This window comes from Penicillium daleae (genome assembly GCF_028827525.1).
Source record: "Penicillium daleae strain IBT 16125 chromosome Unknown utg000008l_segment0_segment0, whole genome shotgun sequence".
Taxonomy (NCBI): Eukaryota; Fungi; Ascomycota; class Eurotiomycetes; order Eurotiales; family Aspergillaceae; genus Penicillium; species Penicillium daleae.
The window spans coordinates 3,275,531-3,303,354 of NW_026623156.1; the positions used below are offsets into that span (position 1 = coordinate 3,275,531).

The window sequence follows — 27,824 nt, forward strand, 5'->3', positions numbered from 1 at the left end:
TACAGGTTCTGACCATGCTCCTCCTCGGACCCATTTATGTAGCCCCATTGAATCTGGGGTAAAGGTGCATCACTCCGTCCACGGCAGTTCCCTTAACCTAGCGCTAGACCTAGTCGGCTATCGGCGCCGCGCCCCGACAAGCGACGATGCCAGGGTTCTCCGCATTTCCCCCACGAAACCACTCCACCAGGGCACAGAAAAGAGACAAAAGGTGGGACACAGGCAGACTGTTCTCAATACGGACCATGCAAGCTTGCGACCGCTGTTATCGACGCAAGTCCAAGTGTGACAAGGCAGTCCCCACTTGTGGGCAGTGCCAGAAGGCTCGCACGCCCTGCGACTACATCGATCGGTCTCGGGAGCCGACTGTCCGACGAGAGGCCGTCGAGCGATTGGAGCGGCGGCTGAGGCAGGTTGAAGCGAAGAATCGCGTCCTCACTTCTCAACTAGCGACATATCAAGCAGCTCGGTCTAACAGCATTGGAGATGAGTCCCGTGAGGGTCCTCAGCCACCAGCCCTCACTCCGAATTTCCCCTTCGACCGTAACGAGGTCGCTGATGAGGTTTCGTTCCTTTCGCAACAGGCTGGAGGGGAACGCAACCATCCAGGTGTTGCCAGCGGCGTTGTGTTCTCACACCTCGTTCAGGGAGTCGCTTCATTGGATTCTTCCAGCCCATACGAAAAGTCCACTCGCACGCCTGCCCGGCAAGCCAATCAAACAACCTCGTCGACACATATATCCCGCGAGGCATTACCACCGGAGATAGTCGCCCGGCGCTTACACCAGGCATACTTTAATCATGACTATCTCTGCTACCCATTTCTCAATTGTCACTCAGTGCTGGCCAACTTGGACCGCATTTATGCCGACGTCTCAATATTAGAAGCCGATGCCACGGTCGCGTTTCCATTTTACATGGTGCTTGCAATCGCAACATCCAGTGCACGTAAATACGATTGGCAGTCATTACCTGAAAGTGAGAACTTTCAAGCTTGCGCGATGGAGCGGGTGACCGAAATACTTCAGCGCAGTGATATTTACGCTCTTCAAGCCGTACTCCTGCTATGTCAATACCGCATGACCAGTCCGGTCCAAGAGAAGTCAACTAGTCTATGGCATATGGTTGGATTTGCTGCTCGCATGTGCTTTGAACAGGGTCTTCATCGCAATGAAACGTACTACGACCCGAGTGACCACCAAGATAATGAAAATATCTTGGTAATGAGTGAAACTCGACGACGATGCTTCTGGTGTGTGGTCAATATGGACCGGTAAGTCAATCAATATGCGAGACTATCAGCTGGGCCATCTTTGACAGACACTCTAGGATTGTAAGCATCACACTCGGCCGGCCCTTGGCTATTCATCTTGAGGATGTTGATACGGCTCTTCCCTTGTCACATAATGAGTCGAGTGATCCAACCCTGGAAAATACAGAAGACCTACCATCTCCAACAGCTATATTCAACCACATTACGCGATATCGGATTCTAAGCGGCAAGGTGATGACTTCACTGCACAGTAATCGTGCGAATGCACGCGATGAAGACTCCGCGGCGGTGGCTCGAATGACCTTGACAGGAGAACTCGAACAATGGCGAAACGAAAGCCAAAATCTACACTTGCAGCCTGAAGGCTGCGATAGGACTCGGCGATCCAGTTTTCTGTGTCCTGAATGGTATGAATTGTTATACTACAACACGCTCCTAATGCTATATCGACCTTCCCCCACCTTATCCACACTATCAACACGCCCACCAGCTGCATTCCAAGCTATTTTCGACGCATCCCGCGGGGCGATAGCACGTTATGCCCTACTTCATACCTCACAGCGCATAAACTATACCTGGATCACTCTCCATGCAGTCTTTATGGCGGGACTGTCCTACATCTATGCTGTGGGGCGGCACTATCGAACTCGCAAGGGAAATGCAAGCGCCACTATTGTGGGAAGCACACTCTCGGCTGATCCGACTATAATTGAGGTAGTCAATACATGTCGTTCCTGTTCAATCGTGCTTGTGGCTGTATCCGAAAGGTGGGCCACGCCTCGGCATTGCCACCAGGTTTTCGATAGGCTTAGTGACGCCGTGCTTGCCGATGTCATTGCCTTCTTTACGCAGGCAACCCCTACGTCATCATCGTCAATTAATCAAGCCGTGATGCCTCGAAATCCAATGATAGAGCAACCGAATCTCAATCTTCCAATGTCCCCTGAGACCGGCGTCTCCATCCCGCCGATCGCCACCCCTACCCCCTTCCCCCTTGGCGTCGACACTGCGTTGCGAGACTGCTTTGAAGATCTTCAAAATTTCCATGATACTTATGGCGGGGACGGTCCCATCCGCCAGCTCTCCCAAGATTGGCTTCACGAGATTGGTGGGATGGCCTTGCACGCTGTGCAATTATGGGGGGGAATAGTGACGCTGTGATGAAAGAATTTGATAATGAAATGTTACACCGAGATCCACCATACCTCCAATCTAAATCTATACTATACTATAAATATCCTCTAATATTCCAATAATCCAAACAATAGCAAGAAAGAAAACGAATAGCACTATATCCACCCCCTCTCCAAGAACTTCAAGGGGATCGGCACAACACGGCTGCGTAAATACTCCCCAACTCCCTTGCCGAGTCCATCTATCCTACTGGAACTCGCAATACCTCCATCTAAAAAGTCCAAGACCCGGAAGTGCACTGCCAAAATATTAGGAAACTCGCATCGCTCCACACGTCTTAGGATACCGTCTTCGGTCTTCTCGAGCCAGTCCTCTCCAAATAGCTCTTTCAATCGAGGAATTGTGAGGAACGATTGCAGCCACGGATATTCATCTTCATTGCGCACGAAGAAGCCAATATTGCTGTTGTTTGCTTTATCGCCGGATCGGGCATGGACGATGCTTCCCAGGGGTGCTCGCTGTGTTGGTCCAAACGTCGATAGTGGTGTTGGGTGGAGCGTTTCGTACGAGGGTCGTAGCATAGGTTTTGATGTTAGAGGAGAGGAGGAAATTGGAATTTCTGATCCCTCCGGTAGGATCTGGACGCGGTGATCTAGTAAACTGCAGCTTATTGTTGCTGGAAATATTTCCATGAATGGCTTTGGGTCCATGGTACGAAAGTCGAGATTCATGTGGTACCCTACAATTGATTCTCAGCGCCATTTGACATTGTTAAGATCCCTAGGATGGGTCAAAATGCAAAGTCATGCGTACTTACCGGGATAACTCTGCATTCGCAATGCATAAATTGGAATTTTGAACTTTGATGCGGAGATATCCTCCAAATTCCGGGCCTGCGCAAACACGCGCAATGACACTGTCCCTGCTTGCTGACTCTTGGGATCCACTGCAGGCGAGCCATATAACTCGATGGATAGCTTGCTGAAGCGGTGATCCCGGAAGATATTCGAGAGCTGGTTGCGCATCATCTCTACCTTTTCGGCCACGTCGAGTCCGTTGATGTAGAATGTCGCCTCGGCCTGATATCCTCCGGGGGCTGCGATAATCGCTTTGGTAGTTGCTGGAGGAGGAACTCCGGTGATCCCACCGACGCGGATTCTGTCTGGGCCAATGTCCTGGATTTGAACATTATGGAGATTGGCCACTACGTCCGGGTTCAGGTAATGCTCTCCTTGTAGTTCATACAGAAACTGGGCCGTGGTGTTGTGTTTGGTGACTGCACCAGCATATCGTTCACACCTTGTAATGACGCATGTTCCGTCTTCATTTATTTCTGCGATGGGGAATGAGAGATCGACAAGTTCTGGGAGCAACGCTTTGAATCCTGAGAAATTGGCTCCCGTAACATATGGGCCACACTCAATCAAATCTGTGACCCAGTCAGCACGTATCCCATCATTGACTTAGCAGGGATAACCTACGGCCTGCAACTAGAGCTCCCGCCAGACTATCCCAAGCATCTCGATGCCACTGATACCACCAAGCGGCCGCTCCAATAACCGGAGATGCATCGGTTACCCGGCCACAAATAACAATGTCAGCTCCAGCATTGAGGGCTTCCACAATTCCCCACGCGCCGATATATGCCACACCACAGTGAGATTCCATAGGCCAGTCTTCGAATTGCCAGTCATCGTGATCCAAATGTACCAGCCCACGGCGGGCCTCCGGGTCCTTGATCAGATCCGAGATATCATCACCCAGCACCAGCGCGATTTTGGTCTCACGATATCCTCTAGCCATACACATCGCCCGAGTCTCCGCTGCCAGAGCAGCTGTATTTAACGCTCCAGCATTGGTGACCACTTTGATATCGCGTTCGACGATGAGATCGATTGACTCGCTCAGCTGTTGGAGAAAACCCGCCTCGTAGCCGAGAGAAGCATCTTCGGCCTTGGCGATGGCATTCCAGGCGATGTTCATTTCAGATAGCCAGTCGCCTACGATGACATCGACATTGCCGTCCTGCGCCATACGGAGCATGGCATTGGGGCTGTCGCCGGTCGCGCCTGATACATTGCCGACTCTCAAGGGCCGTTTCGTGAGCATCTTTACTTGACGTATGCCCAACGCACGGCGCGGAATTTCGATGGAGGATGGATGTCAAATGAGTAATTTCCTCCCCACGCACGCTAGGGATAACCAGTCAGCCTTTAATACTATCTACGGGATAGTCTCAAGTTCAACGAACCAGCCTTGGCCTTTCGGCGCTGAGGGCCGTCGGACGTAGTTCATATACCCGCATACTCCATAAAATTATAGACGTGGGCAAATCAGAGCTACAGCCGATGTTTTCTCGGCAGAGGTGGAGGAACCTGGTGTCGGTCATCGGGCCCGACGCCCCGTCTCGAGGGAATTCATACTAACGAATGGGTCCAATGCCGTCGCCAAGGGATTGAAAATGCTGGATTTCAGTCCATGGCTTTTTCGAAAAGGGGGATGGAGCAATTGCCGCCTTTCCAAAATCATTATTAGTCCACAATTGTCGGACAGCGGACTCGCAGGCCGTCACACTGTCCTCGAAAATATAAGATAACCTGTGGGGAAGTCTTGATTTCCCCAGATTTCCATTCCATCGGCCTGTTTATCCTTTTCAATCACAAAATGACTATAGAAGGTGAGCTGAAGCACCAAGCGGAAATGGCAGAGAACGCGGAGAAAGGCGAGGCTCTTCAGCACCAAGATGTACGTTCCCTGTGCCAAGCCTGATTTACAATTGCAGTCCTTGTTTATGGCTGGGGATAGCTGACATTCTCTACCTTGACAGATGGCATCTGAGAGCAGTGCCGCTCTCGAATATTCTGAGCGCGAGAAAGCACTAGTCTGGAAGCAGGACCTACGGGTCGTGCCTTTGGCAGCCTTTATTTACTTGCTCTGCTATCTGGATCGTTCGAACATTGGTAAGTCTAGCTTTGGCTTCCGTGACTGAAATACAAAGAGAGTATCTAGAATTGAGTACTAATGTCACAAAGGCAATGCCAAAACTTTGGATGCGAATACGCACAATGACTTGGTATCCGAGACCGGTATCACTTCATACCAGTATACGTACGTTGCATCTCGGCAACCCTTGCCCATCACAAGCTAACCACAGAAGCAGCATTGCCCTCATGGTCTTCCTGATTGCATACGCGATCTTTGAGGTTCCCTCCAACTATCTACTGAAGAAGCTGAGGCCAAGTGTTCGTGTCTCCCCAATCGTCCTACACCTGTCGTCTAGCTAACATAAGAATTCAGCGATGGATTGCCTTCCTGATGTTCTCTTGGGGTGCAATCACGATGGGCTTAGGCGCCGTTCACAACTATGGCGAGCTCACCGGAGTTCGGTTTCTTCTGGGCACAGTGGAAGCGGGCCTGTTCCCCGGCCTGGTGTACTACCTAACCTTCTGGTATCGCGTGTCAGAGCGATCGCTACGGGTAGCCTTGATCCTAGCCTCTGCCACCTTAGCAGGCGCATTCGGTGGTGCAATCGCCTATGGTGTGGGGCAGATGAATGGTGCCCATGGCCTGTCTGCGTGGAGGTGGCTCTTTATCATTGAAGGGGCGCCATCTTGTGCATCTGCGGTACTTGTCTGGTTCTTCCTACCAGATTATCCAGAGACGGCGCACTGGCTCTCGACCGAGGAAAAGGAGCTTGCAAAGGAACGACTAGCGCTCGAGGGCTCGCACGGAGAGGCGGGTGGATTGACGTGGGAAGAAGCGAAGAAGACCCTGATCGATTGGCGGCTTTATGCCCATTATGCGGTATGTGATAGAGAAGTGGATGGATATCTTTGATCACAAGCCTAAAGACGCTTACTCGTCCCTACCAGATTTACTTCGGCATCTCAACGCCCTTTTCAAGTCTTTCCCTTTTCACACCATCGATCACGGCTGGTCTTGGATTCTCGAACTTACGCGCGCAGCTCATGACAGTTCCCCCATATGCAACCGCATATGTGGTGACCCTTGTTGTTGCATGGTCTGCTGACCATTTCAATGCGTAAGTTCCTTCTCCGAAATTTGGCAAACGCGGGACTACATTTTTGACATTTAATATAGTCGCGGCTTACATTCCACCTGTTTGGCCCTGATTGGCGCCATCGGCTTCCTAGCATCTGCCCTCTTACCGGCCGAATCATATGCTGTGAGTTCCTTTCTCCTTTCCTTTTCACGCGATCCAAATGCCTGGTTCTAATTTTTATTTTCCAATCAGCAACGTTATGGCTGTTTGATTGTCGCAGCCAGTGGCAGCTTTGCCTGCATTCCACCCCTACTTGGCTGGCTATCATCGAACCTGCATTCAACAGCTGCCGCCGGACTGGCGATCGCGCTGAATATATCTTTTGGCGCACCCGGTCAAATCGTCGGAGTCTGGATCTACAAGGCCGACGAAAAGACTAAGGGCTATCCAACGGGCCATTGGACTAATGCAGCGCTGCTATTTTTTGTGGCTGTCGGGTGCGTCTTGCTACGGATCTATTATGGGTTGTTGAATCGACGGGGCACAACTGTCAAGCCGTATTCATATTAGAAGTGTGACGCCTCACTTGGACCCATGTACCTACCTGTTTTCGTGTTAGAAGATGCTCTGATAATTAAGGCCCTTCGTTTTACACTCGGGCATTACATATACTGGGACCGTGTCTCTTTTCTGGTAGCTCGGTGCAAATTAATTGCGGGGCGTAGCAAAGTTTATTACTTCTTGAGTAGAGACGTGCATGGATGAATTCAAAATTTAATACCGCACGAGTAGGATGAGCATGAAACGTAGAAGTGTGCTGTCCGCTGCGACCTTAGCTGTAGCTTGGGCCTCGGCGAAGCGGCTTGTGAGTTCCTTGTTATCGTCCTTCTTGGGCTTGCTATCGGCTTGGTAGTCAGGGTGGTCGCAGATGTGGGTGAGAGTGAGGGTGGAGCCGTTGTGCCAGAGGGAGTAGTCGTAATGATCTGGGGGTTTGGTGACGTTGTCGTACCTTCCTGGAGTGTTGGGTTGAGGCAACTTATTAGGCTTGAGGCCATTAGTGGTGAAGGTGAGCTATATAGTAGTGATTGTGGTAACGACGGAGTCGCCGTCAGGTACATAGTAGGTACGAGTGAGGTTACGAGCGGCGTCTTTGAATGCGAAGGAGGCGATAACTAGGCCGATGAGCTAATTAGCCGGGGCGGCTTTCAGGGTAGCGTCGTTCTATATATTAACGGCGATACCGTAGGTGCGGGCTTATAAGCCTGCTAGAATGTAATATCCCTTGTACTTAGCGATGAACGGCACGCCGTAGGCCTAAAAGATCGGGCTTAGAGCTAGTAGAATACGGTCCGCTCTGATATCCCCTGCATAGTTAAAATCTTCTAACTAGTCACGTTGTTTCCGCTACTAGGTAGACAGGAACTTAGTAATAAGATAGACGTGCTTATCGGAGAGCTTGACCTTATAGGGTAGGAATTAGTACCTACTATACTTGTCGAAGACTAGCTCGGTGTAGGTCCTGAGTGCTAGGCGTGAGGTTATCGCGGTACGCTTGCTAAGGAACTCCGTGACTTTGGCCTTATCATTCTTAGTGCACAAGGCCTCGATGATCTCGCGGTTGAAAGTCGGCTTCTTTTTCTTCGGGCTTATATCGGTACTCGGCGTAGGGGTTGTGTCCTTGTTGGTATCCCCGGTATCTGTGGTCTAAGTTCCCGAAGGGTTCGTAGGGCGCGGTTTCTTTGACTTAAGAGGCATCGTGACCGTCGTAGTGGGTATGAGTTACGTGTTGGATGTGAGATGAATGTGAGATGAATGTGAGAGGAGCAGGATCTCGTTCGGGATAAGAAGTGGTGTGTTGATATTAGTGTTGCCAAGTAAAATATGGGGGGATGATGCTGTGCGTAGTGAGAAGGGGATTCAGTTAGGCTTGAGAAGTGTAGGAAGGATGAAGCGGGAAGATGATGAGAGAGAAAGGTGGATAGGAGGAGATGAAAAGAAAAAGGAGGGATAGGAAAGGTTGTCTGAGCTGTGAGACTGGTAGTAAAAGTGTTCCGAAATAGAAAAGAGTGCAGTGAATAAGAATAGCGTGTGAAAACCGTTGCCATCACGCCTACTTCTCACATACAAGGCAGGCGACAAGCCCCAGGAGGATAGCGACGATGACAATGATCCAAATGATCCCGACGGGAACGAGGACCTCGAAACCCACAAGGAGGATGCCCCCAGTCCGAATGACGATGGAGAGGACGTCAACAAGCACACCTACGGCTATGAGAACGAGGACGGTACCTACACAATCGTGAAGGGCTACGTTCCACCCGACCAGTGATTCATGTTCCAAGGCAATTAAATGTTTCGGGCACCTGACTGTTGTTTCTATTCATTTCGTCGCATCGGGACGATGCTTTTCTCGGACGGGCATATTGTCACCACCAAGCCCTGTCAGGTGACCCACAGGCTTAGTCATAGCCGTATTCTTAGGGAGAACCTTAGATAACGTAATTCACAAGCGAGTGGCCCACACAAGCGAGTGGCCTACCCTACCTGAAATCGCTTATTCCTACCTACCTACCTAATTTAACTACCTACTATGCCACCAATTCGCACTGAATCTTCGCAAAAACCGGCTAATCAGGAGGGCAAGATCTTGTTAGCCCTTAATGATATTAAAAATGGCCGTATCGTATCTATTCGTGCAGCCGCGAAGCTATACGATATCCCTCCTAGAACGCTATCGCGGCGGGCGAATGGAACAATCTCACGCGTCGATACACGCGCAAATTCGCATAAATTGAGCTAACTAGAAGAGGACTCGCTTATTTAGTGGATCTTCTCTATGGATGCGCGTGGAGCAGCGCCTAGGCCTGCTACTGTACGAGAAATGGCTAATATCCTCCTTGCAGCGCGTAGAATAACTCCTCCTCCGACCGTTGGTGTTAATTAGGTATCAAACTTTGTTAAACGACGTGATGAGCTTCGAATACGTTTCTCTAGACGATATAATTATCAGCGCGCTCTTAACGAGGATCTAAAGGCTATAAAAGAGTGGTTTTTGACGGTGCAACGCGTAATCGAGGAGAACGGGATTTAACTAGAGGATATCTATAACTTCGATGAAACTGGATTCGCAATAGGCCTTATATTAGCGCAGAAGGTTATTACGCGAGTAGAATACTACGGTCGGCGATTAATCCTATAGCTAGGAAATCGCGAATAGGTTACTACGATCGAAACGATATACGCTAATAGCTATTCGCTGCTGCTATATATTATATTCAAAGGCTAGGTCTATATCGCTAGTTAGTTTGAATCGTTAAATCTTCCTACGAATTCGCGTATTGAGGTATCGAATAACGGCTGGACTACTGATGAAATTAGCCTACGCTAGCTACAAAATCTCTTTATTCTATGCACTAATTCGCGCGTACGAGGGCGATTTCGGCTATTGATCCTCGACGGGTATAGTAGCTACCTAATACCTCAATTCGATCGAATCTGCGCTGAAAACGATATTATACTACTCTATATACCTTCGTATTCGTCGTATCTACTACAACTGCTTGATGTTAGGTATTTTACTATGCTTAAACGTGCGTACGGTCGCTTCGTAAGCGATCTAGCGCGGACTAGCTATAATTATATCGATAAGCTTGATTTTCTTATAGACTATCCTCGCGCAAGACTAGAAGCTTTCCAGCCGAATATCGTTCAAAGTAGCTTCGCAGCTACTAGTATCGTACCAGTATATGCCGAAAGAGTGCTTTCTAAGCTTAATATATCCCTTCGAACGCCTTTACTACTATCAAGCCGACCAAGCAGTAGATCTAGCCAATTCACACCGAAAACGCCTAGAACGGTAGTTCAGCTATAAAAGCAGGCTAAAATGATGAGAGATCTAATAGATTAGCAGTCAAAAAGCCCACCAAGCCCGTTGAAATTAGTGGTTGATTAGATTCTTAAGGGCTATGAAATTGCGCTGCATAACACTTCACTAGTAGTGAAGGAGAACGCTGATCTACGCGCAGCGAATAAAAAGAAACGTTAAAAGCGCACTCGATCGACTAGGCAGATCGCTCACGAAGGGGGCCTATCGATCGAAGAGGGCCTACAGCTGGCTCAGTAGCTAATTCAGCTAGTAGAAGCTGATGAGGTAGTATCGCATGAGCAGGGCGATTTACCTACTCAGCAGGATCAGCCACGCAGGAGGGCTCCGCCAAGGTGTAGTGGATGTGGAACGATTGGGTATAAGATTAATCAATGTAAAAATCGCTAGTTTAATATTAATTAATGCATTTCTGTTGATATATTCGCCTTTAAAATATTGTAATGGGAAGGGTGGGCCACTCGCTTGTGTGGGCCACTCGCTTGTGAATTACGTTAGCCAGAATGAATCATCTTTACATCTGCCTGACTTAGTCACACACTATATAGTTAACTAATGAATATTAAATACTTATATATACTTTCTATTAGTGAGGCTTGGGTGACAAGACAATCTCTGAGCTATGACACGCGCTCAACTGAATCATGTCTGAGATTTCACACTTGAGGTCCAAATCTTCTCTTTCTCATATTCTCTCTTTCCAACCCTCTCTTCACCCCACCCCTTTTCTGAAATGAAGAAATTTCGATCGATTCCCGGGAAAGCGTCTCCAGAGGTCTCCTCAAGATGTCAGAGGAGGGTGTGAGTGAAAAACATGCACAGCTCCAAGACACTAATATCAAGATCAACAGCCACAACCTAAGACAGGTCAACGGCGAACATGCCAGCGGTCAGGTCCCCAGCGGCCAACTCACCCACAGGCAGCTCCCAAACGACCAGCTTACCAACGGCCATTGACCCAACGGCTGAAGTACCCGCGCCGACTAGAACGAGGAACACTTTGCGAAGCTACGTTTGAACGGGTTGGCCGGGCCTGCTAACAAACAGGGCTTCCAATAGAGGCCCAAAACTTGTGTAGGACCTCGGGGCCGCAATTTTCAAACGAGCCGGCACCAACCTCTTCTACACCACAGCATACCATCCCGAAGTCAAAAGCTAATTCGAATAATTTAACCCAGTCATTGTAATAGCCCTTCGACATAACTAAAGTTTTAACTTAACCTGATGCCGACTAGCAAGCGCCACTAGTTATCATCTAAACATAGTTGCCATTGGAATCCTAGGCTTCAGCCCATGACCTCGGCTCGGATGTTGGCACAAGATTTCCTGTATATGATCACCAACTAGCAGACTACGCTTCATACCATCGACGAGAGCAGAGAGTGATGTGTCTTTGCCAAAATTCTATCAGAAAACTGGGTGTCGTTTTGCCGACCCAGTTTCGGTCCCGGGCATCTTGAGACGAGACGGGCCCTAGGCAGGTACTCAGATTTGATGGAAATGTTTTATTCCCCGTCGTTTGCTTTGAAAGGCATGAAATGCTCTTTGGGTCTATCCCAATTAGCATCTTCAAGACGAGGTTTGCGACAAGGTATCAGACGTTGGCCCAAGGATATCACCAAACCACTTGAGCGAAGATTGGAAATTCGCAAGGTAAACACTTAGCAGAATATACGAAACGCTATTAAGGCCCCTCTAAGAAGATAGTCCATAATGAGCTTCAGAAATTTGCGAGAAACACATTTGGAAAAAGATTCAAAAAGAGTAGAGGTGTAGGCATATCTGCTCTTCTATCCTCTTGTCCGTATCGGGCAAGCCATTCCGTCGGCTGCAGACAGCCCTCATGTCTCCACATACAATCTCCAAACTAAACATTCACTAAAACAGAATGCAATCCCGGCTACTTCAAGTATATCAACATGGTAAGGTCCAACAAATCATGCAAAGCATTCAATTCATCGTCACCCCTCAATCTCATACACCTCCAAATTTCTCTACCAACAATCCTCCAACATGGCAAAAATGTCCGCTCTCACTGGTATTATGGTGGCACTGATCACCCCATTCACCGATGACCAGTCCGCAATCGACGAGTCTCGTCTCCAAGCACACATCGAGCGCCTTATTCAAGCCGGCGTCCACGGCCTTGTCCCCGGTGGCAGCACCGGCGAATTCACAGTCATGACCACCGCCGAGCGCAAGCAACTGACAGAGCTATGCGTCAAATTCGCCGCTGGTCGTGTTCCCGTTGTTGTCGGTACAGGCAGTCTTCATACTGCGGAGGCTGTCGAGCTCTCAGTGCACGCCGCGCAAGCTGGTGCTACCGCCGTCATGGTCGTCCCACCATACTATGACCCTGTCAACCTGGAGCAGCTGCAAGAGATGCTGGCTGAAATCCACCAAGCCTCCAAACTGCCTATTATGTTCTATAATATCCCTGCCGCATCGGGTCTGACCCTTTCTCCCACCGAGATCGCCGGTCTGTCCAAGTTCGGAGTCAAGTATCTCAAGGATACCTCTGGTAATGCGCCCGCGCTCACAGAGCTTATCTTCGCGCTGTCTGACCAGATCATTGCATTCAACGGGTGGGATACCCTCACCTTCTATGGTCTAACAGCTGGTTGCCCCGGTGGTGTTTGGGGTGCTGCGAATATTATCCCGGAGCTGGCGGTGGAATTGTGGGACGCAGTTGCTGTGAAGGGAGATTTGAAGCGTGGTCGTGAGCTGTGGGCTAAGGCGTACCCTATTTGCAAGTTCCTTGAGACCCATAACTATTGCGCTGGAGTGAAGACGGGTGTGGAACTTACTGGACAGTCTACTGGTGGTCTGCGGAAGCCCTTTGCTCTGCTGAAGCCGGAGTTGCGGGCGGAGTTGAAGCAGTTGCTGCAGAATGCAGGTGTGAAGGTTGTTTAGGAAATCCGTTTTGGGTAAAAGGGAAGGTTTTAAAATACATATATGCACATGAGAATGGATATACATGATGTTATGTTAATAAGTTGTTCCGTCATCATTTCTTCGTACAATTGATCAACGTGGCAGAGTAAGGGTATGAACAAGAAGAGAAGCTAAGATACAGAGGTAAGAAGGTTTTGTCACCGTTCAACAAAACAGAGGCCAGATCTGCTCCTGTTTACAGATATCAATCCACATCGGCATCGGCTCACTTCGATTCGCCGTCAAATGCTCGTCTTGCTTGCGCCACAGCTTGGTCATGATATCTCGAGCCATGGCATACGAGGTGAAACCACACATAGAGCTTGCATCATCAAGCCATCTAATAATTGCTTCTCGCCTCGCAGAGGTGAGAGCTTCGCATCCTGCAATGAAAGCAGGCCAAGCAGTTCCGGGACCCGATGTACCCGCTTCTGACAGGGACACGCTACATTGCTCCAGTGCCGCGATGACACTGTCCACATAGCCCTGAAGAGCAGCTGGGTGGGTATCGCGAACTCTGCGGTAGAAGAAGATTACCAAAGCTCCATTGAGTGCCTCAAGCATATGTGCATGTGGTTTGCAGGTTGCTTGGAGATCTGCTGATCCGCCTCTCGCGCGACCTAGGGAGAATGAACAAATCAGGTTCTCAAGCCGCATCGCACGCCGCTGGAGAGCTTCCCATGCCTCAAGACGCAGGTGTTTGGCTGCATTACGAGCAGTCTGCCAAGTTGCTACAACATTTGCTAGCCTCGTTGTTTGTGACACCAAGCTTAGCCATGTTTCGGGAATTCCATAGATTTGTTTGTATAAGGTTTCGGGGAAACTGCGGGAGTCGTGAAGATGAATGTCATGATAGCCGGATACCCGGTCTTTGGGCTCGTGAATGTTCAAGTCGCTGTCTGAATTTTGATTTTCGAGACGGAGGAAATCGTCAAGATGAGGATTTGGCTCGCTTGATACAACGGCGGTTGCGTTGCTGACTGTTGATGAAGAGGGGTGGGAGCGTGATGAAGATCCAAGGATATCGAGACATGAGAAGGAGAGTTCGTAATCGTGAAGGACAAATGTGCTTTCGCCAACGATCCGCAACCAGGTGTACACGTGGTGTAGAAGGCGGGCTTTCTTTGAGATTCGTTTTTTTGATAGACCACGGAGACGAAGAAGTCGCTCCGCATCAATCAAGAAACATCTTGCGTGCTGCTGCTGCCCAGATAAAATCTATTATATATTAGGGCGAGTTCTCCTGTGATTATCAGGCAATGCTTACCGCATATTGCGTGAGAATATTAGCAGCCATCAATTGATCCTTATATTTAGCCTTTTTCGGTCCTGCCGTTTCATGCTGCAAAGATATTTGGATATGATCCTTGGCTTGCTGATAAGTCTGGTCGGCAATTTGGTACCAATGCTCGGGGGAATGAATCATTTCCGCAGATGGCTGCAGTGCCAGATCAATAGCGGCACAAGCGAAAAGCGCATAAAGGTTTGCAAGACGGGCATGACTGACGCCCTCCGTGCCAAGATATGTTGAGTCACCAAAAGCTACTACTGCAGCTGGTAGATTGAGAATCTTCCACGGTGATTTTTGTCCAAACGGAATTGCCATAATTCGTGGGATGATAACGTCCTGGAAATGTTTTAGCAGGAATTGTCCGTCTTTAAGAACATCTTCATTTGATGTTCTCAGCTCCATCGGGGTCTGCTGCGGTGTCAACATCCGCAAGGGATCTTCCAAGGTGTTCAATGCCGCAGGAATCGAGATAGCATCGCTGTTCGGGTCAAATGAAAAGTCAAATGAGGCGCTCAGGGTTGGATGTGTCGCAAAGCCGGATTGATCAGGGCTGAAGCTCAATATATCCGACCAGTGGAGGAAGTCGTCCATATTCGCGAGCGAATCAATGATAGAAACCGGACTGGGATCTGGTATCTCGGCTTGTATATCCCCATGTTGAAGAACGTCATCAGAGTGCGCCCCTGGTATCTCCACCTGCTGAAGAATACCATCTGATTGGGCAGTAGCTTCGGGCTTCTGTGGACTGGATGCTTCTTCTTGGGATGCCGATGATTGTTGTCGTGATGGTGCAGAGCCAGAAAAATCAAGAACTGCAAAAGGTCCAATGACGATATCACTCTCCAATGAGCGATCGGGATCTCGTGATCGGATATCAACTTCTACTAGTGAGGCATCTACCGATCCTGATACCAGATCCGTGCCAAGGCTCGCACTCATGGAGAGGCGCGATTGCTCTAGCACAAGTCAGCTAGGATGCACTTTGCGAGGAGGTAAACAGTGGATGAGGGAAGTACTACCAGAGTATAAGTGCCGGCGCGTTCCCCGGCGGGAATTGCCATCATCGGGGTCATCATCATCATTGTTGCGCATCCAGAGTACTTGATCTGAGAATCCCTCACATGGCACCCCCAGGGCTCGACAGGTGCGGCAGGCCGGTCGTTTCTGGTCGCATTTGACATCTATAGTCTTCATCAGCTGGGACTCTCGTCATTGTTTCCCAATTGGCTGCCCCAGGCATACATACGTCTTTTTCGGCATGTACTGCAGCCTCCAAGCCTGTGAGATCGGCGGGTGCGGCTGCCTTTCGAGCTCGCCATAGTTAGCAAGCGTGGGCTAATTGCAGCAACAGGTCGGGATAGATTGATCTTGGATAGATCCTCGAACACAGCATGAACATCCGAAGCCTAGACTAGTTGCAATAACAGAAATAGAAATTGATAGATTGATCTAGGACAAGTCTTCGCATAAAGCATGAATATCCGAAGTCTGGGGTCGTTGGGATCCCCCGCAAATATGGACCGGAATCGCCTTCCTTAAAAGGTCTTCCCCGCGCCTCTTATCGCCACATCCTCTTATCACCGTTATCTTATCGTCTTTGAGTGTATCAGTTGCCACGCCCCTTCCCTTTTCGTCCATTTTGTGATTCCCACCTTCCCTTTTCGGAACTCATTATTTGGCCAGGCGAATGGCCTCCAACCGCACGGTCTTCGGAATCTCCTCCTCCAGCGAGTGTGCGCGCGGGGTCCATCCCAGCAGTTGCATGGCTCGCTGAGGGGCCTGACGGGCATTGGTCCCCCAGAACACGCTGGCGGCTGGAGACAGCGCGTCTGCCTCACTTGGGGTGATACTTTTGACCGTCACTGATTCAGTCAGACCAAGCTTGTGGGCGGATTCAGCGACGAGCTGTGAGATCTTTCCAAAGGACTACTTCCGTCAGCGTTGACTCTAGTCAATGCAAATTTCGCGATGCAGTTCACTTACCAGCTCTGGCCCGCCACGGACAAAGTAGAGTCCATTTTGATTCCACAAGTCACCTTCGGCGCCTTCGACAGCCTTCTCGACCAATTTGACGAACATATCACTCAAGTCTGAGACGTGAATGTTGCTCCAGGTACTTTCTCCCTTGCCCACTTGGAAGGTTTGTCGCTTCTCGATGGCCACTCTCGAGATTTCGGGAACCTGAATACTGCGCTGGTTAACGGGTCCTCGGCCCTGTCCGTAGATGATGGGCGGGAAGACAATCGCTGTCTTGGGACCTGTCGCGTTGAGTAAGAAATGATCAACGACTCGCTTGTCGGCATTCTTCTGGATGATATCGCGAATCTCATCGATGTCGTCAATATCCCTGTAGATCTTCGCCGGTCCTTCGCCAAAAGTCTTGTTAACGATATCAGGGATTGAAAGCAGGCTGGCGCCCGATACTTGGATCAAGTGTACTGGGTATAAAGTGTCAGCAATATATTTGTTCCAGCAGGGGGTTTGTATTCACTCACCAGGCTTGGGGCCTCTGTGCTTGGCCAGACCACGAACAATAGCTTGCACGCTGTTGATGTGTTTGTTGGCAGCAGCATCTGCATGACGTTAGAAACGCGATTTGAAGACGTGCATGAATATACTAACGGACGACAACATCGGCCCGGCTAGCCTCCTCCTCAATAAGCGACGCAAAGTCAAGATCACCGAGCACAATGCGCACATCGGGATATGCCTTGGAGACGGTGGCGGCTTTAGTACTATCTCGCACGAGAGCACTGATGTTGTAGTCTGGATGAGTTGTCTTGAGAGCGTGGAGCACGTCCCCGCCGATGAGGCCTGAGGCGCCAGTCCTAAAGAAGAGTGGAAGTCAGTACGCCAACCCGTAGCTTCGGCCGATGAAGACAAGCCACATACAGGAAAATTCGAGCCATGATAGTCTGATTATCGAAAGTAGTGTTGGAGTTCTCGTTCAGTATGGCAAAAGACTTGACAATAGTCAGATTGTCTACCCCTCGTATGACTGTCCTTTAAACCAGCACGACCGTGGGGCCATATCGTATTTGGTAAGTCATTCCGGCCAGCGCGCGGGGATCCGCTGATTCCAGAATAGGAAGTCAAGACCAACTATACAGATGGAAGGTCACTGGGACACGCCTCTTAATTCAGATAGCAAACGCAAGTAACGTAGCTCGGCGCGTGACTTGGGGTAGCTTACTTATTTTGCTGGACCGCCGTTGGTCTACTGAGTTCCTTTTTGTTCAGTTTGTTCAGCTCATCCATCAAGATCATTGATCTTCACCAAGTGCAAGCCATTGGGCATACAATCGTCACAATGTCACATCGCGGTGAAGCACTTCATCGAGATGTCTGCTGTATTGAGGACCTCAAAAAGCTGGCCTCGATGAAACTCACCAGAATGGTGAGAGGTATGTCATAATTTCACTTGCATATCACATATATAGCCAGCTCATACAAGCAGATTACTATAACGAGGGCGCGATGGACATGATCACGTACGTACCCCAACGCGATTGACTACACTACTCCCTAGCCTGACTGATGATCGTCTCTCAGTCTCCGCGAAAACGAATCCGCCTTCGACCGCTACAAAATCCGTCCCCGAATCCTCGTCAACGTCGACACCATCGACACAACCACCGAGATTCTCGGCAGCAAGGTTTCCCTCCCCTTTGGTTTCAGTCCCGCCGCCTCACACAAGCTCGCCCACCCAGACGGTGAACTTGCGACTTCGCGCGCTGCGGCCAAGTTTGGCATTTTCATGGGTCTGTCTTCGTATGCGACGTATTCATTGGAGGACGTTATTGCGCAGGGTATGGGAAACCCCTATGCAATGCAGATGTGTGTTTTGAAGGACCGGGATATTACGATTCAGCTATTGGAGAGAGCGGAGAGTATGCATCTGATTCTTGAGTGTGGCATTTGTGATGGGAGAGGCTGATTAAGATTGCAGAGGCTGGGTACAAGGCGTTGTTCCTGTCTGTGGATGTACCTGTACTTGGCAAGCGATTGAACGAGTACCGCAATGAGTTCCGTATCCCGGAGGATATGGAGTACCCCAACATTCTCAGCAGTGGAGCTGATACATCTGATCGTACTAATTATGGTTTGTTCTTGAGGGTGTATGTCATATCATGACAGTGTGTACTGATATGTGATAGATCCGAGTCTGGATTGGGAGACGGCAATTCCTTGGCTGCGACAGCATACCTCGCTGCCGATTTGGCTCAAAGGAGGTATGTCGCAGCATATGAGCCTTGCTTTCGTGGGATTTCTTTCTAATGAATGTCTATTTCACAGTGTGCTCCCCGAGGACGTGGAACTGGCCATTAAGCACGGCATTGACGGGGTTGTGATCTCCAACCACGGTGGTCGCCAGCTTGACGGCATGCCTTCGACTCTTGATGCCCTCCGGGTATGCGCGCCTGTTGCTCGCGGACGGATCCCCATTACCATTGACGGCGGCATCCGTCGTGGCTCTGATATTTTCAAGGCGCTGGCGCTGGGAGCCAGCTATTGTTTCTTGGGTAGAATTCCCATCTGGGGCCTGGCTGTGAGTCTTCTTCGTCTGTCAAGTTGACATGGGAGGCGCAGGCTAATCAAGACCAGTATGATGGACAAGAAGGAGTCGAACTTGCTATCAAGATATTGCGCCAAGAATTGAGGATTACCATGGCGTTGGCGGGGTGAGTCCGACTAGTCGTACCTTTAAACCGGCACGTATCTGACCCATGACTAACCTCCTGGCACAGATGCCGTACTATCCAGGACATTCAGAAATGCTATCTTTCGGTGCTGAATCCCGACGGCATTCTTTCCAAACTGTAGATTTGGGGTGCATTGGGTGTATAGCATTTTTTTCGTGCACAAATGATCGTGGAGGGTCCAAGGCCCTCTCAAGTCCCAACAGATCAGCCCCGTGATCCGAACATCCGATCAGGTGGACTGCCAAGAGTCTTGGCACTCCTCCCGCAGTGGTCAATCCGGTTAGGGCTGACGGGGATCCCTCGCACAGTTTCCACGGTCCATGGCAGAAGAGTGGACTCTTCAACCATTCATTAAATCTTTACCCGATCCTCAATTCTGGTGCCTGACAATAACAGAGAAGAAATAGAAATAGAAACTGTTCCACGTACCTATGTGAGGCTTGTCTCGTTCTAAGCCTCGTTTCGTGGCGGTGTACTTGTGTTCCAGAATTTCCCGCCGTGTTGTTGCGCACTCCATCCGTCGATAAACCCTGGAGGAGATCCTAGGCAGCACCATTCTGATTCTGATTTGTCCAGGGCTATACTTAGTACTGCATCTGGAGGTGCAGAGTAATTCCCTCGGTCAGTCCCCTGCTGGAATGTACATACTCCGTACTGGACCAGCACAAACCTCAAACCTCCGGACCCAGAACGAGGGGGGTACCACGATGATGTTGGACGCTAGCCCAAAGAGGCAACCGATCCTCCACATCAAACAGTCATTAGGTATTGACGTTAGTTAGTCGTCGTCGTAGTCACAGTGGACCGCCATAATCGGTTTCTAGCGCCCCCTATTTTTCTCAGCTGAGCCCTGCTGATCCTGCCTTATCTAACTTTTATTTAAATTAGTCCCGCATCCCCCCGTCACCTGGACTTTCGCTTCTCTCCTCCCCCTTATCTATTCCAGACCACCAGGACTCCGAACTACCACCTCTTTCGATCTTTCGATCTCCAAGATCCCAAATCGTCACCATGTTCAACTTCAACTTCTTCAAGTCTGCCCCCGCTGAGGCCCAGGCCCAGGAGAACGCCTGGAACCCCAACACCTTTGCTATGCAGCAGCCCTCCAGCCCTGCCGCTCCCTCCACCAACCAGAACGTGGTTTCTGAGCAACCCGTACGTCTACACCCACCCAACCGCCCTTTATCTGGACTGATCACAGTGCGCGAATTCGAATGGAAACTAATCTATGGCCTACAGTCTAACCAGGAGGAGATGTCCATGCAGCTGCGTGGTGGTGGCGGCGGTGGCCTTTGCTGCGGAATGTGAGCCTATCTTGACCCTTCTATCGGACAACCTCATTGAATCCAACGACTAACCCGATTTCACAGCTGCGCTGGTCTTGCCTGCTTCGAGTGCTGCGAGATTTGCTGCTAGATTACCCAACGCGCTACATATCCAGATGGATGACGTGAGGAAACGGGGCGTATTACATCGATGAGTGGCTGAATACACTGCGGTTGCTGAGAGAAGCTTCTTGCTCATCCTCATCCTGAGGAGCAGAGATGGTGATGGTTTTTTTATGTCATATCAGACGTCTACGCGATATACCCAATGACAATCATGCAATAGCAATGTGCATTCTTTTTCCAACTGGTGTCTATAGTATGCTCTCATTTCCTCGTGTTCGTATAGGCTCATTATTTCGTCAAGTCGTAGGGAGTATAGGTGCAGGTGATGCGCTGACACCCGCTCAGAAAGACCGCCGGTGAATTGCCGCGCGAAGAGCAGCGTCCACGTCCCAAAGACGGAAGCCAGGGGCGCGACCAAGCATCCTCAAGTTGGAGAGTAGCACTGGGAATGACGTTAGCGTTCCATATACACCCGTACAAGGTCACGGAATGGTGATAGCCCAGCTGTTGTCCTCACTTACAATCGAAAAAGCATTCGACGTTGAGGGTGTACCTAGACGGCGACAGCCCCGGATCCCGCGAGCTACTGACATCGCTGGAGGAAATGTCGCCGGGGGAGACATACATCTGCGATGCGCAGTAGTCTGAGCCGCTGTCCGGGGAAAACCCATACAGGTATCCAACAGTCGCGGCAGGAACTTCCAACCACACCGCCGACCCCTCCAGCACAAACCCTTTGTCCTCCAGATACCCCTGAACATCATGGCAATCGAACCAATCACCGTCCAGATCCAGGAAGCGTAGACGCTCCTCCTCGCTCAAAGCACTGATCTCCTCGCCCTGCCCATCGCCAATATCCGGCTCCAAATCGCCACTCCAATCCTCATCCCAATCGGAGATCCCGCCTCGCCGGAGAATCCGTGCCAGTCTCCGCAGGATCTTCCCCGGTCGTCGAGTATTCACCGGCCACACGGTTTGCCCGTCATCGCCATAGCGCGGATAATGCGTACCCGCGCCGCCGAGCGTGTAGAAGGGTACTTTCGTCATTTCCAACGGTCCGCCAATCTCAGATTGCAGCACGCGCCGGGAGGTGCGTCGTACACCGGGCATATCTTGGATGCAGGGGAATAGACCGAAAACACGGCTCATGAGCGGGGGTTCGGAGCTGGGATCTGAGAGCCATCGGTAGGTATGTTCTAGACAGAATCTTTGCAGGCGTCTGGATAGGCAGGATTCTTGGTAGCTGTAGGTGTATATGGTTGTGGAAGGGAAGAGGCGGTTGAGCAATGGGGATGGGGATCGCGGATGGGAATATCCGGTGTAGACGGACGTTCTCCGTTGATGTTGCGCATGTTTAGAAGGGGATGACTTTGGAATGTCATTCTTGACGTTTCTCCGACCGTTGGAGACTTCGTATCCAAAGATATCGCGCGGCGGCTCTGTAGTCTGTCTTACTGAATCGCTGCCATCTGCTGAAAATTCGCAAGCTTTGCCAATCTCAGCTAGCACCAATTGCCGGGCGCGCGAGAGGTCATTCGGTCTCGTGAGGCTGAACCCTTCCGGTTCAGCCGTTAGAAGATCTGAGACATTCTGGAGAGTCTTTTCAAGTTGCTCCACGCGTGTCTTGAGGGTCTGGATGGTCGCCTCTTTCTTCTGGCGGTAGGTGCGTTGGGCCCGCCTGATTTGCAAGCGCCGTTCCTAATGGAATGTCTCGGGTCAGCACAATAAATCTTGGTATGTTCAGCTTCAGGCTCCATTGCGCCCAGCTCCTCCCTTTTACGGCAAGTAATCACACCCCGATTTGTACCTACTTCAACTGCAGCCGCGTCCTTTTCGGTCTCGATTCTCGGCCGGCCTCTTTTTCGCACTGGTCGATCGTTCTCACTAGGCGGGTCCTTGTAGCTTGGGGCTCTTTCCGTCTTCTCCGACTCTTTGTGGATCGGTGGTCGTTCACGAGGCTGCAGGCGTGGACCTGACCTGCGTGGAGCCTCGATTGAGTTCATCCACGCTGGTGGCTTCGGGGTGCTTATCGAAATATCTTGGGCGGGCATGCGTTGGAGCTCGACTTGAGTCTGGAACTCCTCGCGGCCAAACTCGAGGTAGGATCGGGCGGACAACGTGTCCGAGAGCGGGAGGCTGGAATGTGCATGGCCAGATCCAGGCATTAGTGAAGGTAGTTTTCTACAGGATAGATATTTCCGGATGATTGATTGATAGACAAGGAAATAGGAGTGGTTATCGAGGAGGCACTTGAGGCTCATGAAAGTGGTTTTCTCCTGAGGGGATTGTTCGGCGATCAGTAATCAGATAATCTCGGCCTCGGCAGTGGCCCCCGCCAAGTGCCCATACTTTCTGCCTCGTATCTATTTTTCTTTATTATTTCCAGGACGGTTCAAGAGTCAGCTGCAGAGTCTTTCCTCAGCGGACTAGCGGTGTTTAGCGCCAACTCCCAGCAAGCTTATTTTTGATTTGGCAGTGCATGCCGAAAATCCGAGGGCTGTCGCAAAGCCTCCTGCAAGGTGACGACAGAACCAGACGACTCTTGCTTGTGACGGAGTCCGAGTTTCACGGAGGACGTGCTACAGTATGTTGACTCGGGGGGATAATCTCCGATCTCCATGAGTGCAGGCTGAAACTCGATGATACCACTTGTGGGCCGTGATCGAGCTCACGTCAACTTGCCCCGTCGCACGAGTGGCCAAACAAAAGCAATGGAAAAGCAGACGAACGGTCTCCCCGATCGCATACGGCCGAAGGAGCCGGCCTTAACTCATGAAACGCCCCGTCGAAGTGTCGAAGCCCTCCCCTCGCACGCCCTCGCACGCCCGGTGGTCAATCAAATCGGAGAAGGACTTCCAACCCCGCCTCCCGAGTCCCAGCTCCGTTTTCCCGCCTTTTCCACGCTGCTCATTGGCCACTTGGACTCGTGGGATCATCGTGGCTCGCACTCGTATCTCCTTTCTCCCCCACCTGAACCTGGTCTGCTTGGCCCCTGCAACCGAGGCCCCCCATGCCCCGATCCTGAATCCAACTGGTCATGAAATCTTGTATATATAATCCACCCGTCCGCCTCTGGCTTCGCACCATGAGCATCCCCCGCCCCCCTGACTACAGCGACCATGAACTACACATTCGTGCTGGGCTTTGCGGCCGCGGCCGTGGCCCTCCACATCATCCGCATGGTTCTGGCTTCATGGCAACACTCACGCAAGGCCCGTGCGCTTGGCTGTGGGAGCCTGCCTTTGTTGCCGTGCAAGGATCCTCTCGGTATCGCTACTCTGAAGCAATCTCTGGCCGCCGACAAGGAGAAACTCTTCCCGGAGCTCTCTGCGCGCCGCATCGATATCATGAGTGAGCAGGAAGGCCGCTACGTCACTACCTACGTGCTCCGTAGCCTGGGACGCGACCTGATGTTTACCACGGATCCTAAAAACATCCAGGCCATGCTGGCCACCCAATTCAAGGACTTCCAGCTAGGTGAGGTGCGCGCTCATAGCATGCACCCACTGCTTGGTAGTGGAATTGTGAGTCACATGAAAATTTTGTCATGCTACAGTATTTGCTTTGCGACGATCAGTGGATCCGATCCTCTAACCTCCGAATCTCTGTAGTTTACCGCCGATGGAGAGGAATGGTCCCGATCGCGTGGACTGCTGCGCCCGCAGTTCACTCGCGAGCAGATCAGTCAGCTCGAGTTGGAGGAAGGACATGTGCAGAAAGCGATGCAGGCCCTGCCCGTTGCCGCCAACGGCTGGACGACCGCGACCGATCTCCAGACCATTTTCTTCCGTTTGACCATCGACTCTGCCACCGAGTTCTTGTTCGGCGAAAGCGTGGAGAGCCAATTGGGAGCGCTCAAGGACCTGCAGCGACCCGAAGACTCGTTCGCCTACTATTTCGACAAGTCCCAGTTGATCTGTGCCAAGCGCGCCCGCTTCGAGAAATTCGCATGTCTCGTGAACAATAAGGAAACTCGATTCTCGGATAACAAGGTACACGAGTTTGTGGACCGAGTTGTGAGCAATGCCCTCAAGGCCGTGGAAAACGGCAAGCGCCCCATCGATGAGGAGAAAAATCAGCACTATATATTCCTGGAAGCCCTGGTCTCCGTTACTCGTGATCCCATCGAACTGCGCTCGCAGCTCCTCCACATCCTCCTCGCCGGCCGTGACACCACCGCCTCCCTGCTTAGCTGGACCGTGATGATGCTCGCCCGCCATCCGGACATCTTCAAGAAGCTGCGCGAGACCATCATCGAAAACTTCGGCACCTACTCCAACCCACGGAACATCACATTTGCCTCCCTCAAGTCTTGCCAGTACTTGCAGTACTGTATGAATGAGTCCCTCCGCCTCTTCCCTGTCGTCCCCTTTAACCGCCGCAGCGCCACCCGCGACACTACTCTCCCGCGCGGCGGTGGCCCGGACGGCGAGTCCCCCGTATACATCAAGAAGGGCCAGGCCGTCGCATACAGCACTCACATCATGCACCGTCGCAAGGATCTCTGGGGTCCAGATGCGGACGAGTTCAAGCCTGACCGCTGGTTGGACCGTAAGGCTGGCTGGGAATACATTCCATTCAACGGTGGGCCGCGTATCTGTATTGGACAGCAGTTTGCCCTCACCGAGGCTGGATATGTCCTTGTTCGTTTACTTCAGCGCTTCGATCAGATCGAGGATGTTAATGCGCACCAGAAGGTTCGCTGGGGTATCACATTGACTAGCTGCCCGGCGGATCTCTTGACTGTCCGCATGCACCAGGCCGATGATGCTTGAACCTCTTAATATTGGACATTGAGAGTGGACAGTACAGTACGACAGTGTGATGGAGTTTGTGGAATTTACCGTTTTGGAAAATTTGGCGGCTTTGTGGTTGCCCCTGGCATTTTCAGTCTCCATTCTTGACTTGGGACCTTATAGTTTGGTTCCATTTGCATTGGCCTTGTGTTAGCATGTCTGTGACGGCTACTTCTGTTTTGCTTTTCACATGGGACTTGGTCTATGATACGATGATTACGATTTAGTATATACGCTGGTGAATGTAATTTATTTCTCTGAAAATTGTATTCGCTGCTTTGCTACAGCAAAATATTTTCGTTTCTCCCTTCTTCACTCGTCCTAGTGTCTATTTTAAAGCACTGATGGCAAGAATTTTAGAGTAATGATAATGCTATACCTTGAACGTGATCACAAACTTGCGGTGGTTTAGATGCTACGATTCGACGCCACTAGATTTGTGCATATGTATGTTCTAACCACCCCCTCGCCACCTAGTAGTGTAGCACTGGCAAGCCTGCTATCCATTTGACCCTTGGGCTCACACAACACTGTCACAATAATCAGTATTGATAAACCTTGGGAGATAGAAGATAAAGCAGAGGAGAATAGCTCCATTTGAGATGTCACAACCTCTCCTCGTGTAGTTAAGTAGCAAGTGCATGAGGTAGATAGTAGGGCCTTAGACTTGTCGCGTCACGTATGGCTCGGGCTATCACCTTCTAGGTATGTTTATAGATGCCTTGGACTTTTCCAGCTTAGATCGTGAAGGAAACATTATTGTTGAGAATTTTATGGGTAAGCTTATGAATTATGCAATTTCCAAGTTACGCTCATTGGGCGTCCTCGACAAACCTAACCTTCCAATTTCTAAGCTTGCTCGCGTGCCCCACAGCTATTTTAATACAGGCATATGGTAATATTTGTAAGGAGCCGGTCACATGGCGGAGAGCCAGCCCCCGATCCCGTTTAATTTTCAACTGAACGTCACGCTCTAAAATATCTTCACGAATGAACAGATGATCGTGTTCTGAATATAATGGATTCCCAGAAAGTAGCCACCGCGGAGGCTGCAACCGCCCAGCTTCATATCGTCAGCCTCGGAAGTTCATTTGCCGCTGGTCCTGGCATACAGCCCCAAGAAGAGCCTCGTGCTGCGCGACGATCCACAAAAAATTATCCTCATCTCCTGGCAGCCTCTTTGAATGCCAAGCTCACTGATTTGACCGCATCGGGGTCAACTTTGCTCAATATCACAACGGCACCGCAATCCGCCCCATTCTCCAAAGCCACTTTCGCACCACAAATTTCAAAGATACCATCCGACGCGAATATCATCACTATAACTGCTGGTGGAAACGACGTGGGGTATATCGGTGGCATTTTTTAAAGATGTATGGGATAATTCCTTGGTGGGGAAAACAATCAACCTGCTCATACATGCCGTCCGAAAGATCACTTCGGCCTTTGCATCCCCCAAGAAGAGTGAATCGGTAGCGAACTTATCGCCAGACGGGCTGATCAATCGGCTCGGTTCTGCTGTTGATGAGATACACCAGAGATTTCCCGAAGCCCGTATATTCCTAGTTGAATACCTCGCTGTTTTCGGCCCGGTAACCAAGCCCAAAAGGGATGTTGGGCTCAGCCAGGAAAGAATTGATCATCACCGCAATGTTGCCTCTGCACTTCAATCAGCATACGAGACAATCGCCTCGGCCCGCTCTGAATGGTGTACGAGGGTACCAATGCACACGATCAGTCAAGCCCATGCTCTTGGTAGCGAGGAGCCTTGGGTAGAAGGGTTTAGCTTGCGGTTGTTGTTCCAACGCGGTCCCATGTTCCATCCAAATCTGAAGGGAATGCAATCCGTGGCAAGTCATCTGTTTGATTTGATAAAAAAGAAGAATTGAAGAATGTTTGTCTTCGATTAAAGCTTGGTCCAGGGATGATTTTGCAACATTTGGTGGCGAAGGGAAGATGAGGTGTCGCCAAGACATTGAGGCAGTTACTTCCAAAGGCAAAGCCAAGAATACATATAGCCCACGCGGGCGTCGATTCTCTTTCAATGAAAACCGCCTATGCTTGTGATGTCTAATCTACACATGGCATCCATCCTTCAGTTATATACCTAAGCCAAATATCCTCGCTAAACTAGTAGTCATTAATCATTTCTCTAACACGTCATTTTGAGCATAGTGTTTTCAAGCGCTGGGAATCGTCCCTCAACTGATATATCTGCAATTCCTCCTTTAGTTTACAACAGTCAGCTCCCAGCCTGGTGTAACAGTCCATTTTCTACCAAATTCATCTCACTTCAGTACACCACGCTTTGCCAAATTCCTAGCAATTGTCTAGTGGCTATCTTTCTGCTGCGTGTGGAATCTGAATGTGAACGCGGTCTCCTAACAGGAGCAAAAATTGAGTAGGCTAGAAGAAG

The 27,824-nt window shown here is 50.4% G+C and overlaps 14 protein-coding genes across 14 annotated transcripts; 8 read left to right on the top strand and 6 right to left on the bottom strand.

Moving 5' to 3' along the window:
* Positions 1 to 245: 245 nt before the first annotated feature.
* On the top strand, positions 246 to 2,434 carry N7458_009708 (uncharacterized protein; the record flags this gene model as incomplete). Its single annotated transcript, XM_056913090.1, has 2 exons — positions 246 to 1,273; positions 1,330 to 2,434. 2 exons carry the CDS (start codon positions 246 to 248, stop codon positions 2,432 to 2,434), a joined length of 2,133 nt encoding a protein of 710 aa, XP_056761939.1.
* A 128-nt stretch (positions 2,435 to 2,562) lies between these two features.
* N7458_009709 (acyclic terpene utilization AtuA family protein) lies at positions 2,563 to 4,516 on the bottom strand (the record flags this gene model as incomplete). The annotated part of the gene is made up of 3 exons (XM_056913091.1): positions 2,563 to 3,146; positions 3,225 to 3,836; positions 3,889 to 4,516. The coding sequence occupies 3 exons, from the start codon at positions 4,514 to 4,516 to the stop codon at positions 2,563 to 2,565; spliced, it is 1,824 nt and encodes a 607-aa protein (XP_056761940.1).
* A 555-nt stretch (positions 4,517 to 5,071) lies between these two features.
* N7458_009710 (uncharacterized protein) lies at positions 5,072 to 6,980 on the top strand (the record flags this gene model as incomplete). The annotated part of the gene is made up of 8 exons (XM_056913092.1): positions 5,072 to 5,152; positions 5,235 to 5,367; positions 5,440 to 5,515; positions 5,562 to 5,649; positions 5,705 to 6,211; positions 6,280 to 6,449; positions 6,509 to 6,593; positions 6,663 to 6,980. 8 exons carry the CDS (start codon positions 5,072 to 5,074, stop codon positions 6,978 to 6,980), a joined length of 1,458 nt encoding a protein of 485 aa, XP_056761941.1.
* A 204-nt stretch (positions 6,981 to 7,184) lies between these two features.
* On the bottom strand, positions 7,185 to 7,465 carry N7458_009711 (uncharacterized protein; the record flags this gene model as incomplete). Its single annotated transcript, XM_056913093.1, has 2 exons — positions 7,185 to 7,393; positions 7,420 to 7,465. The coding sequence occupies 2 exons, from the start codon at positions 7,463 to 7,465 to the stop codon at positions 7,185 to 7,187; spliced, it is 255 nt and encodes an 84-aa protein (XP_056761942.1).
* A 903-nt stretch (positions 7,466 to 8,368) lies between these two features.
* Positions 8,369 to 8,739, top strand: N7458_009712 (uncharacterized protein; the record flags this gene model as incomplete). Its single annotated transcript, XM_056913094.1, has 2 exons — positions 8,369 to 8,384; positions 8,543 to 8,739. The coding sequence occupies 2 exons, from the start codon at positions 8,369 to 8,371 to the stop codon at positions 8,737 to 8,739; spliced, it is 213 nt and encodes a 70-aa protein (XP_056761943.1).
* A 2,412-nt stretch (positions 8,740 to 11,151) lies between these two features.
* Positions 11,152 to 11,494, bottom strand: N7458_009713 (uncharacterized protein; the record flags this gene model as incomplete). The annotated part of the gene is made up of 2 exons (XM_056913095.1): positions 11,152 to 11,301; positions 11,339 to 11,494. 2 exons carry the CDS (start codon positions 11,492 to 11,494, stop codon positions 11,152 to 11,154), a joined length of 306 nt encoding a protein of 101 aa, XP_056761944.1.
* Positions 11,495 to 12,306: 812 nt separating this feature from the next.
* On the top strand, positions 12,307 to 13,206 carry N7458_009714 (dihydrodipicolinate synthase family protein; the record flags this gene model as incomplete). Its single annotated transcript, XM_056913096.1, has 1 exon — positions 12,307 to 13,206. One exon carries the CDS (start codon positions 12,307 to 12,309, stop codon positions 13,204 to 13,206), a length of 900 nt encoding a protein of 299 aa, XP_056761945.1.
* Positions 13,207 to 13,392: 186 nt separating this feature from the next.
* On the bottom strand, positions 13,393 to 15,610 carry N7458_009715 (uncharacterized protein; the record flags this gene model as incomplete). Its single annotated transcript, XM_056913097.1, has 3 exons — positions 13,393 to 14,445; positions 14,495 to 15,474; positions 15,535 to 15,610. 3 exons carry the CDS (start codon positions 15,608 to 15,610, stop codon positions 13,393 to 13,395), a joined length of 2,109 nt encoding a protein of 702 aa, XP_056761946.1.
* Positions 15,611 to 16,189: 579 nt separating this feature from the next.
* Positions 16,190 to 17,427, bottom strand: N7458_009716 (uncharacterized protein; the record flags this gene model as incomplete). Its single annotated transcript, XM_056913098.1, has 5 exons — positions 16,190 to 16,444; positions 16,502 to 16,956; positions 17,014 to 17,091; positions 17,141 to 17,346; positions 17,411 to 17,427. 5 exons carry the CDS (start codon positions 17,425 to 17,427, stop codon positions 16,190 to 16,192), a joined length of 1,011 nt encoding a protein of 336 aa, XP_056761947.1.
* A 401-nt stretch (positions 17,428 to 17,828) lies between these two features.
* Positions 17,829 to 19,342, top strand: N7458_009717 (alpha-hydroxy acid oxidase; the record flags this gene model as incomplete). The annotated part of the gene is made up of 8 exons (XM_056913099.1): positions 17,829 to 17,922; positions 17,976 to 18,009; positions 18,071 to 18,408; positions 18,468 to 18,636; positions 18,676 to 18,750; positions 18,815 to 19,067; positions 19,124 to 19,200; positions 19,267 to 19,342. The coding sequence occupies 8 exons, from the start codon at positions 17,829 to 17,831 to the stop codon at positions 19,340 to 19,342; spliced, it is 1,116 nt and encodes a 371-aa protein (XP_056761948.1).
* An 890-nt stretch (positions 19,343 to 20,232) lies between these two features.
* N7458_009718 (uncharacterized protein) lies at positions 20,233 to 20,637 on the top strand (the record flags this gene model as incomplete). Its single annotated transcript, XM_056913100.1, has 3 exons — positions 20,233 to 20,376; positions 20,461 to 20,525; positions 20,592 to 20,637. The coding sequence occupies 3 exons, from the start codon at positions 20,233 to 20,235 to the stop codon at positions 20,635 to 20,637; spliced, it is 255 nt and encodes an 84-aa protein (XP_056761949.1).
* A 316-nt stretch (positions 20,638 to 20,953) lies between these two features.
* N7458_009719 (uncharacterized protein) lies at positions 20,954 to 22,777 on the bottom strand (the record flags this gene model as incomplete). Its single annotated transcript, XM_056913101.1, has 3 exons — positions 20,954 to 21,054; positions 21,134 to 22,310; positions 22,424 to 22,777. 3 exons carry the CDS (start codon positions 22,775 to 22,777, stop codon positions 20,954 to 20,956), a joined length of 1,632 nt encoding a protein of 543 aa, XP_056761950.1.
* Positions 22,778 to 23,731: 954 nt separating this feature from the next.
* On the top strand, positions 23,732 to 25,387 carry N7458_009720 (cytochrome P450; the record flags this gene model as incomplete). The annotated part of the gene is made up of 2 exons (XM_056913102.1): positions 23,732 to 24,136; positions 24,224 to 25,387. 2 exons carry the CDS (start codon positions 23,732 to 23,734, stop codon positions 25,385 to 25,387), a joined length of 1,569 nt encoding a protein of 522 aa, XP_056761951.1.
* A 1,051-nt stretch (positions 25,388 to 26,438) lies between these two features.
* N7458_009721 (SGNH/GDSL hydrolase family protein) lies at positions 26,439 to 27,297 on the top strand (the record flags this gene model as incomplete). The annotated part of the gene is made up of 2 exons (XM_056913103.1): positions 26,439 to 26,750; positions 26,842 to 27,297. Coding segments are annotated over 2 exons (768 nt in total), but the record flags the coding sequence as incomplete, so codon positions are not given.
* Between the last annotated feature and the right edge of the window lie 527 nt (positions 27,298 to 27,824).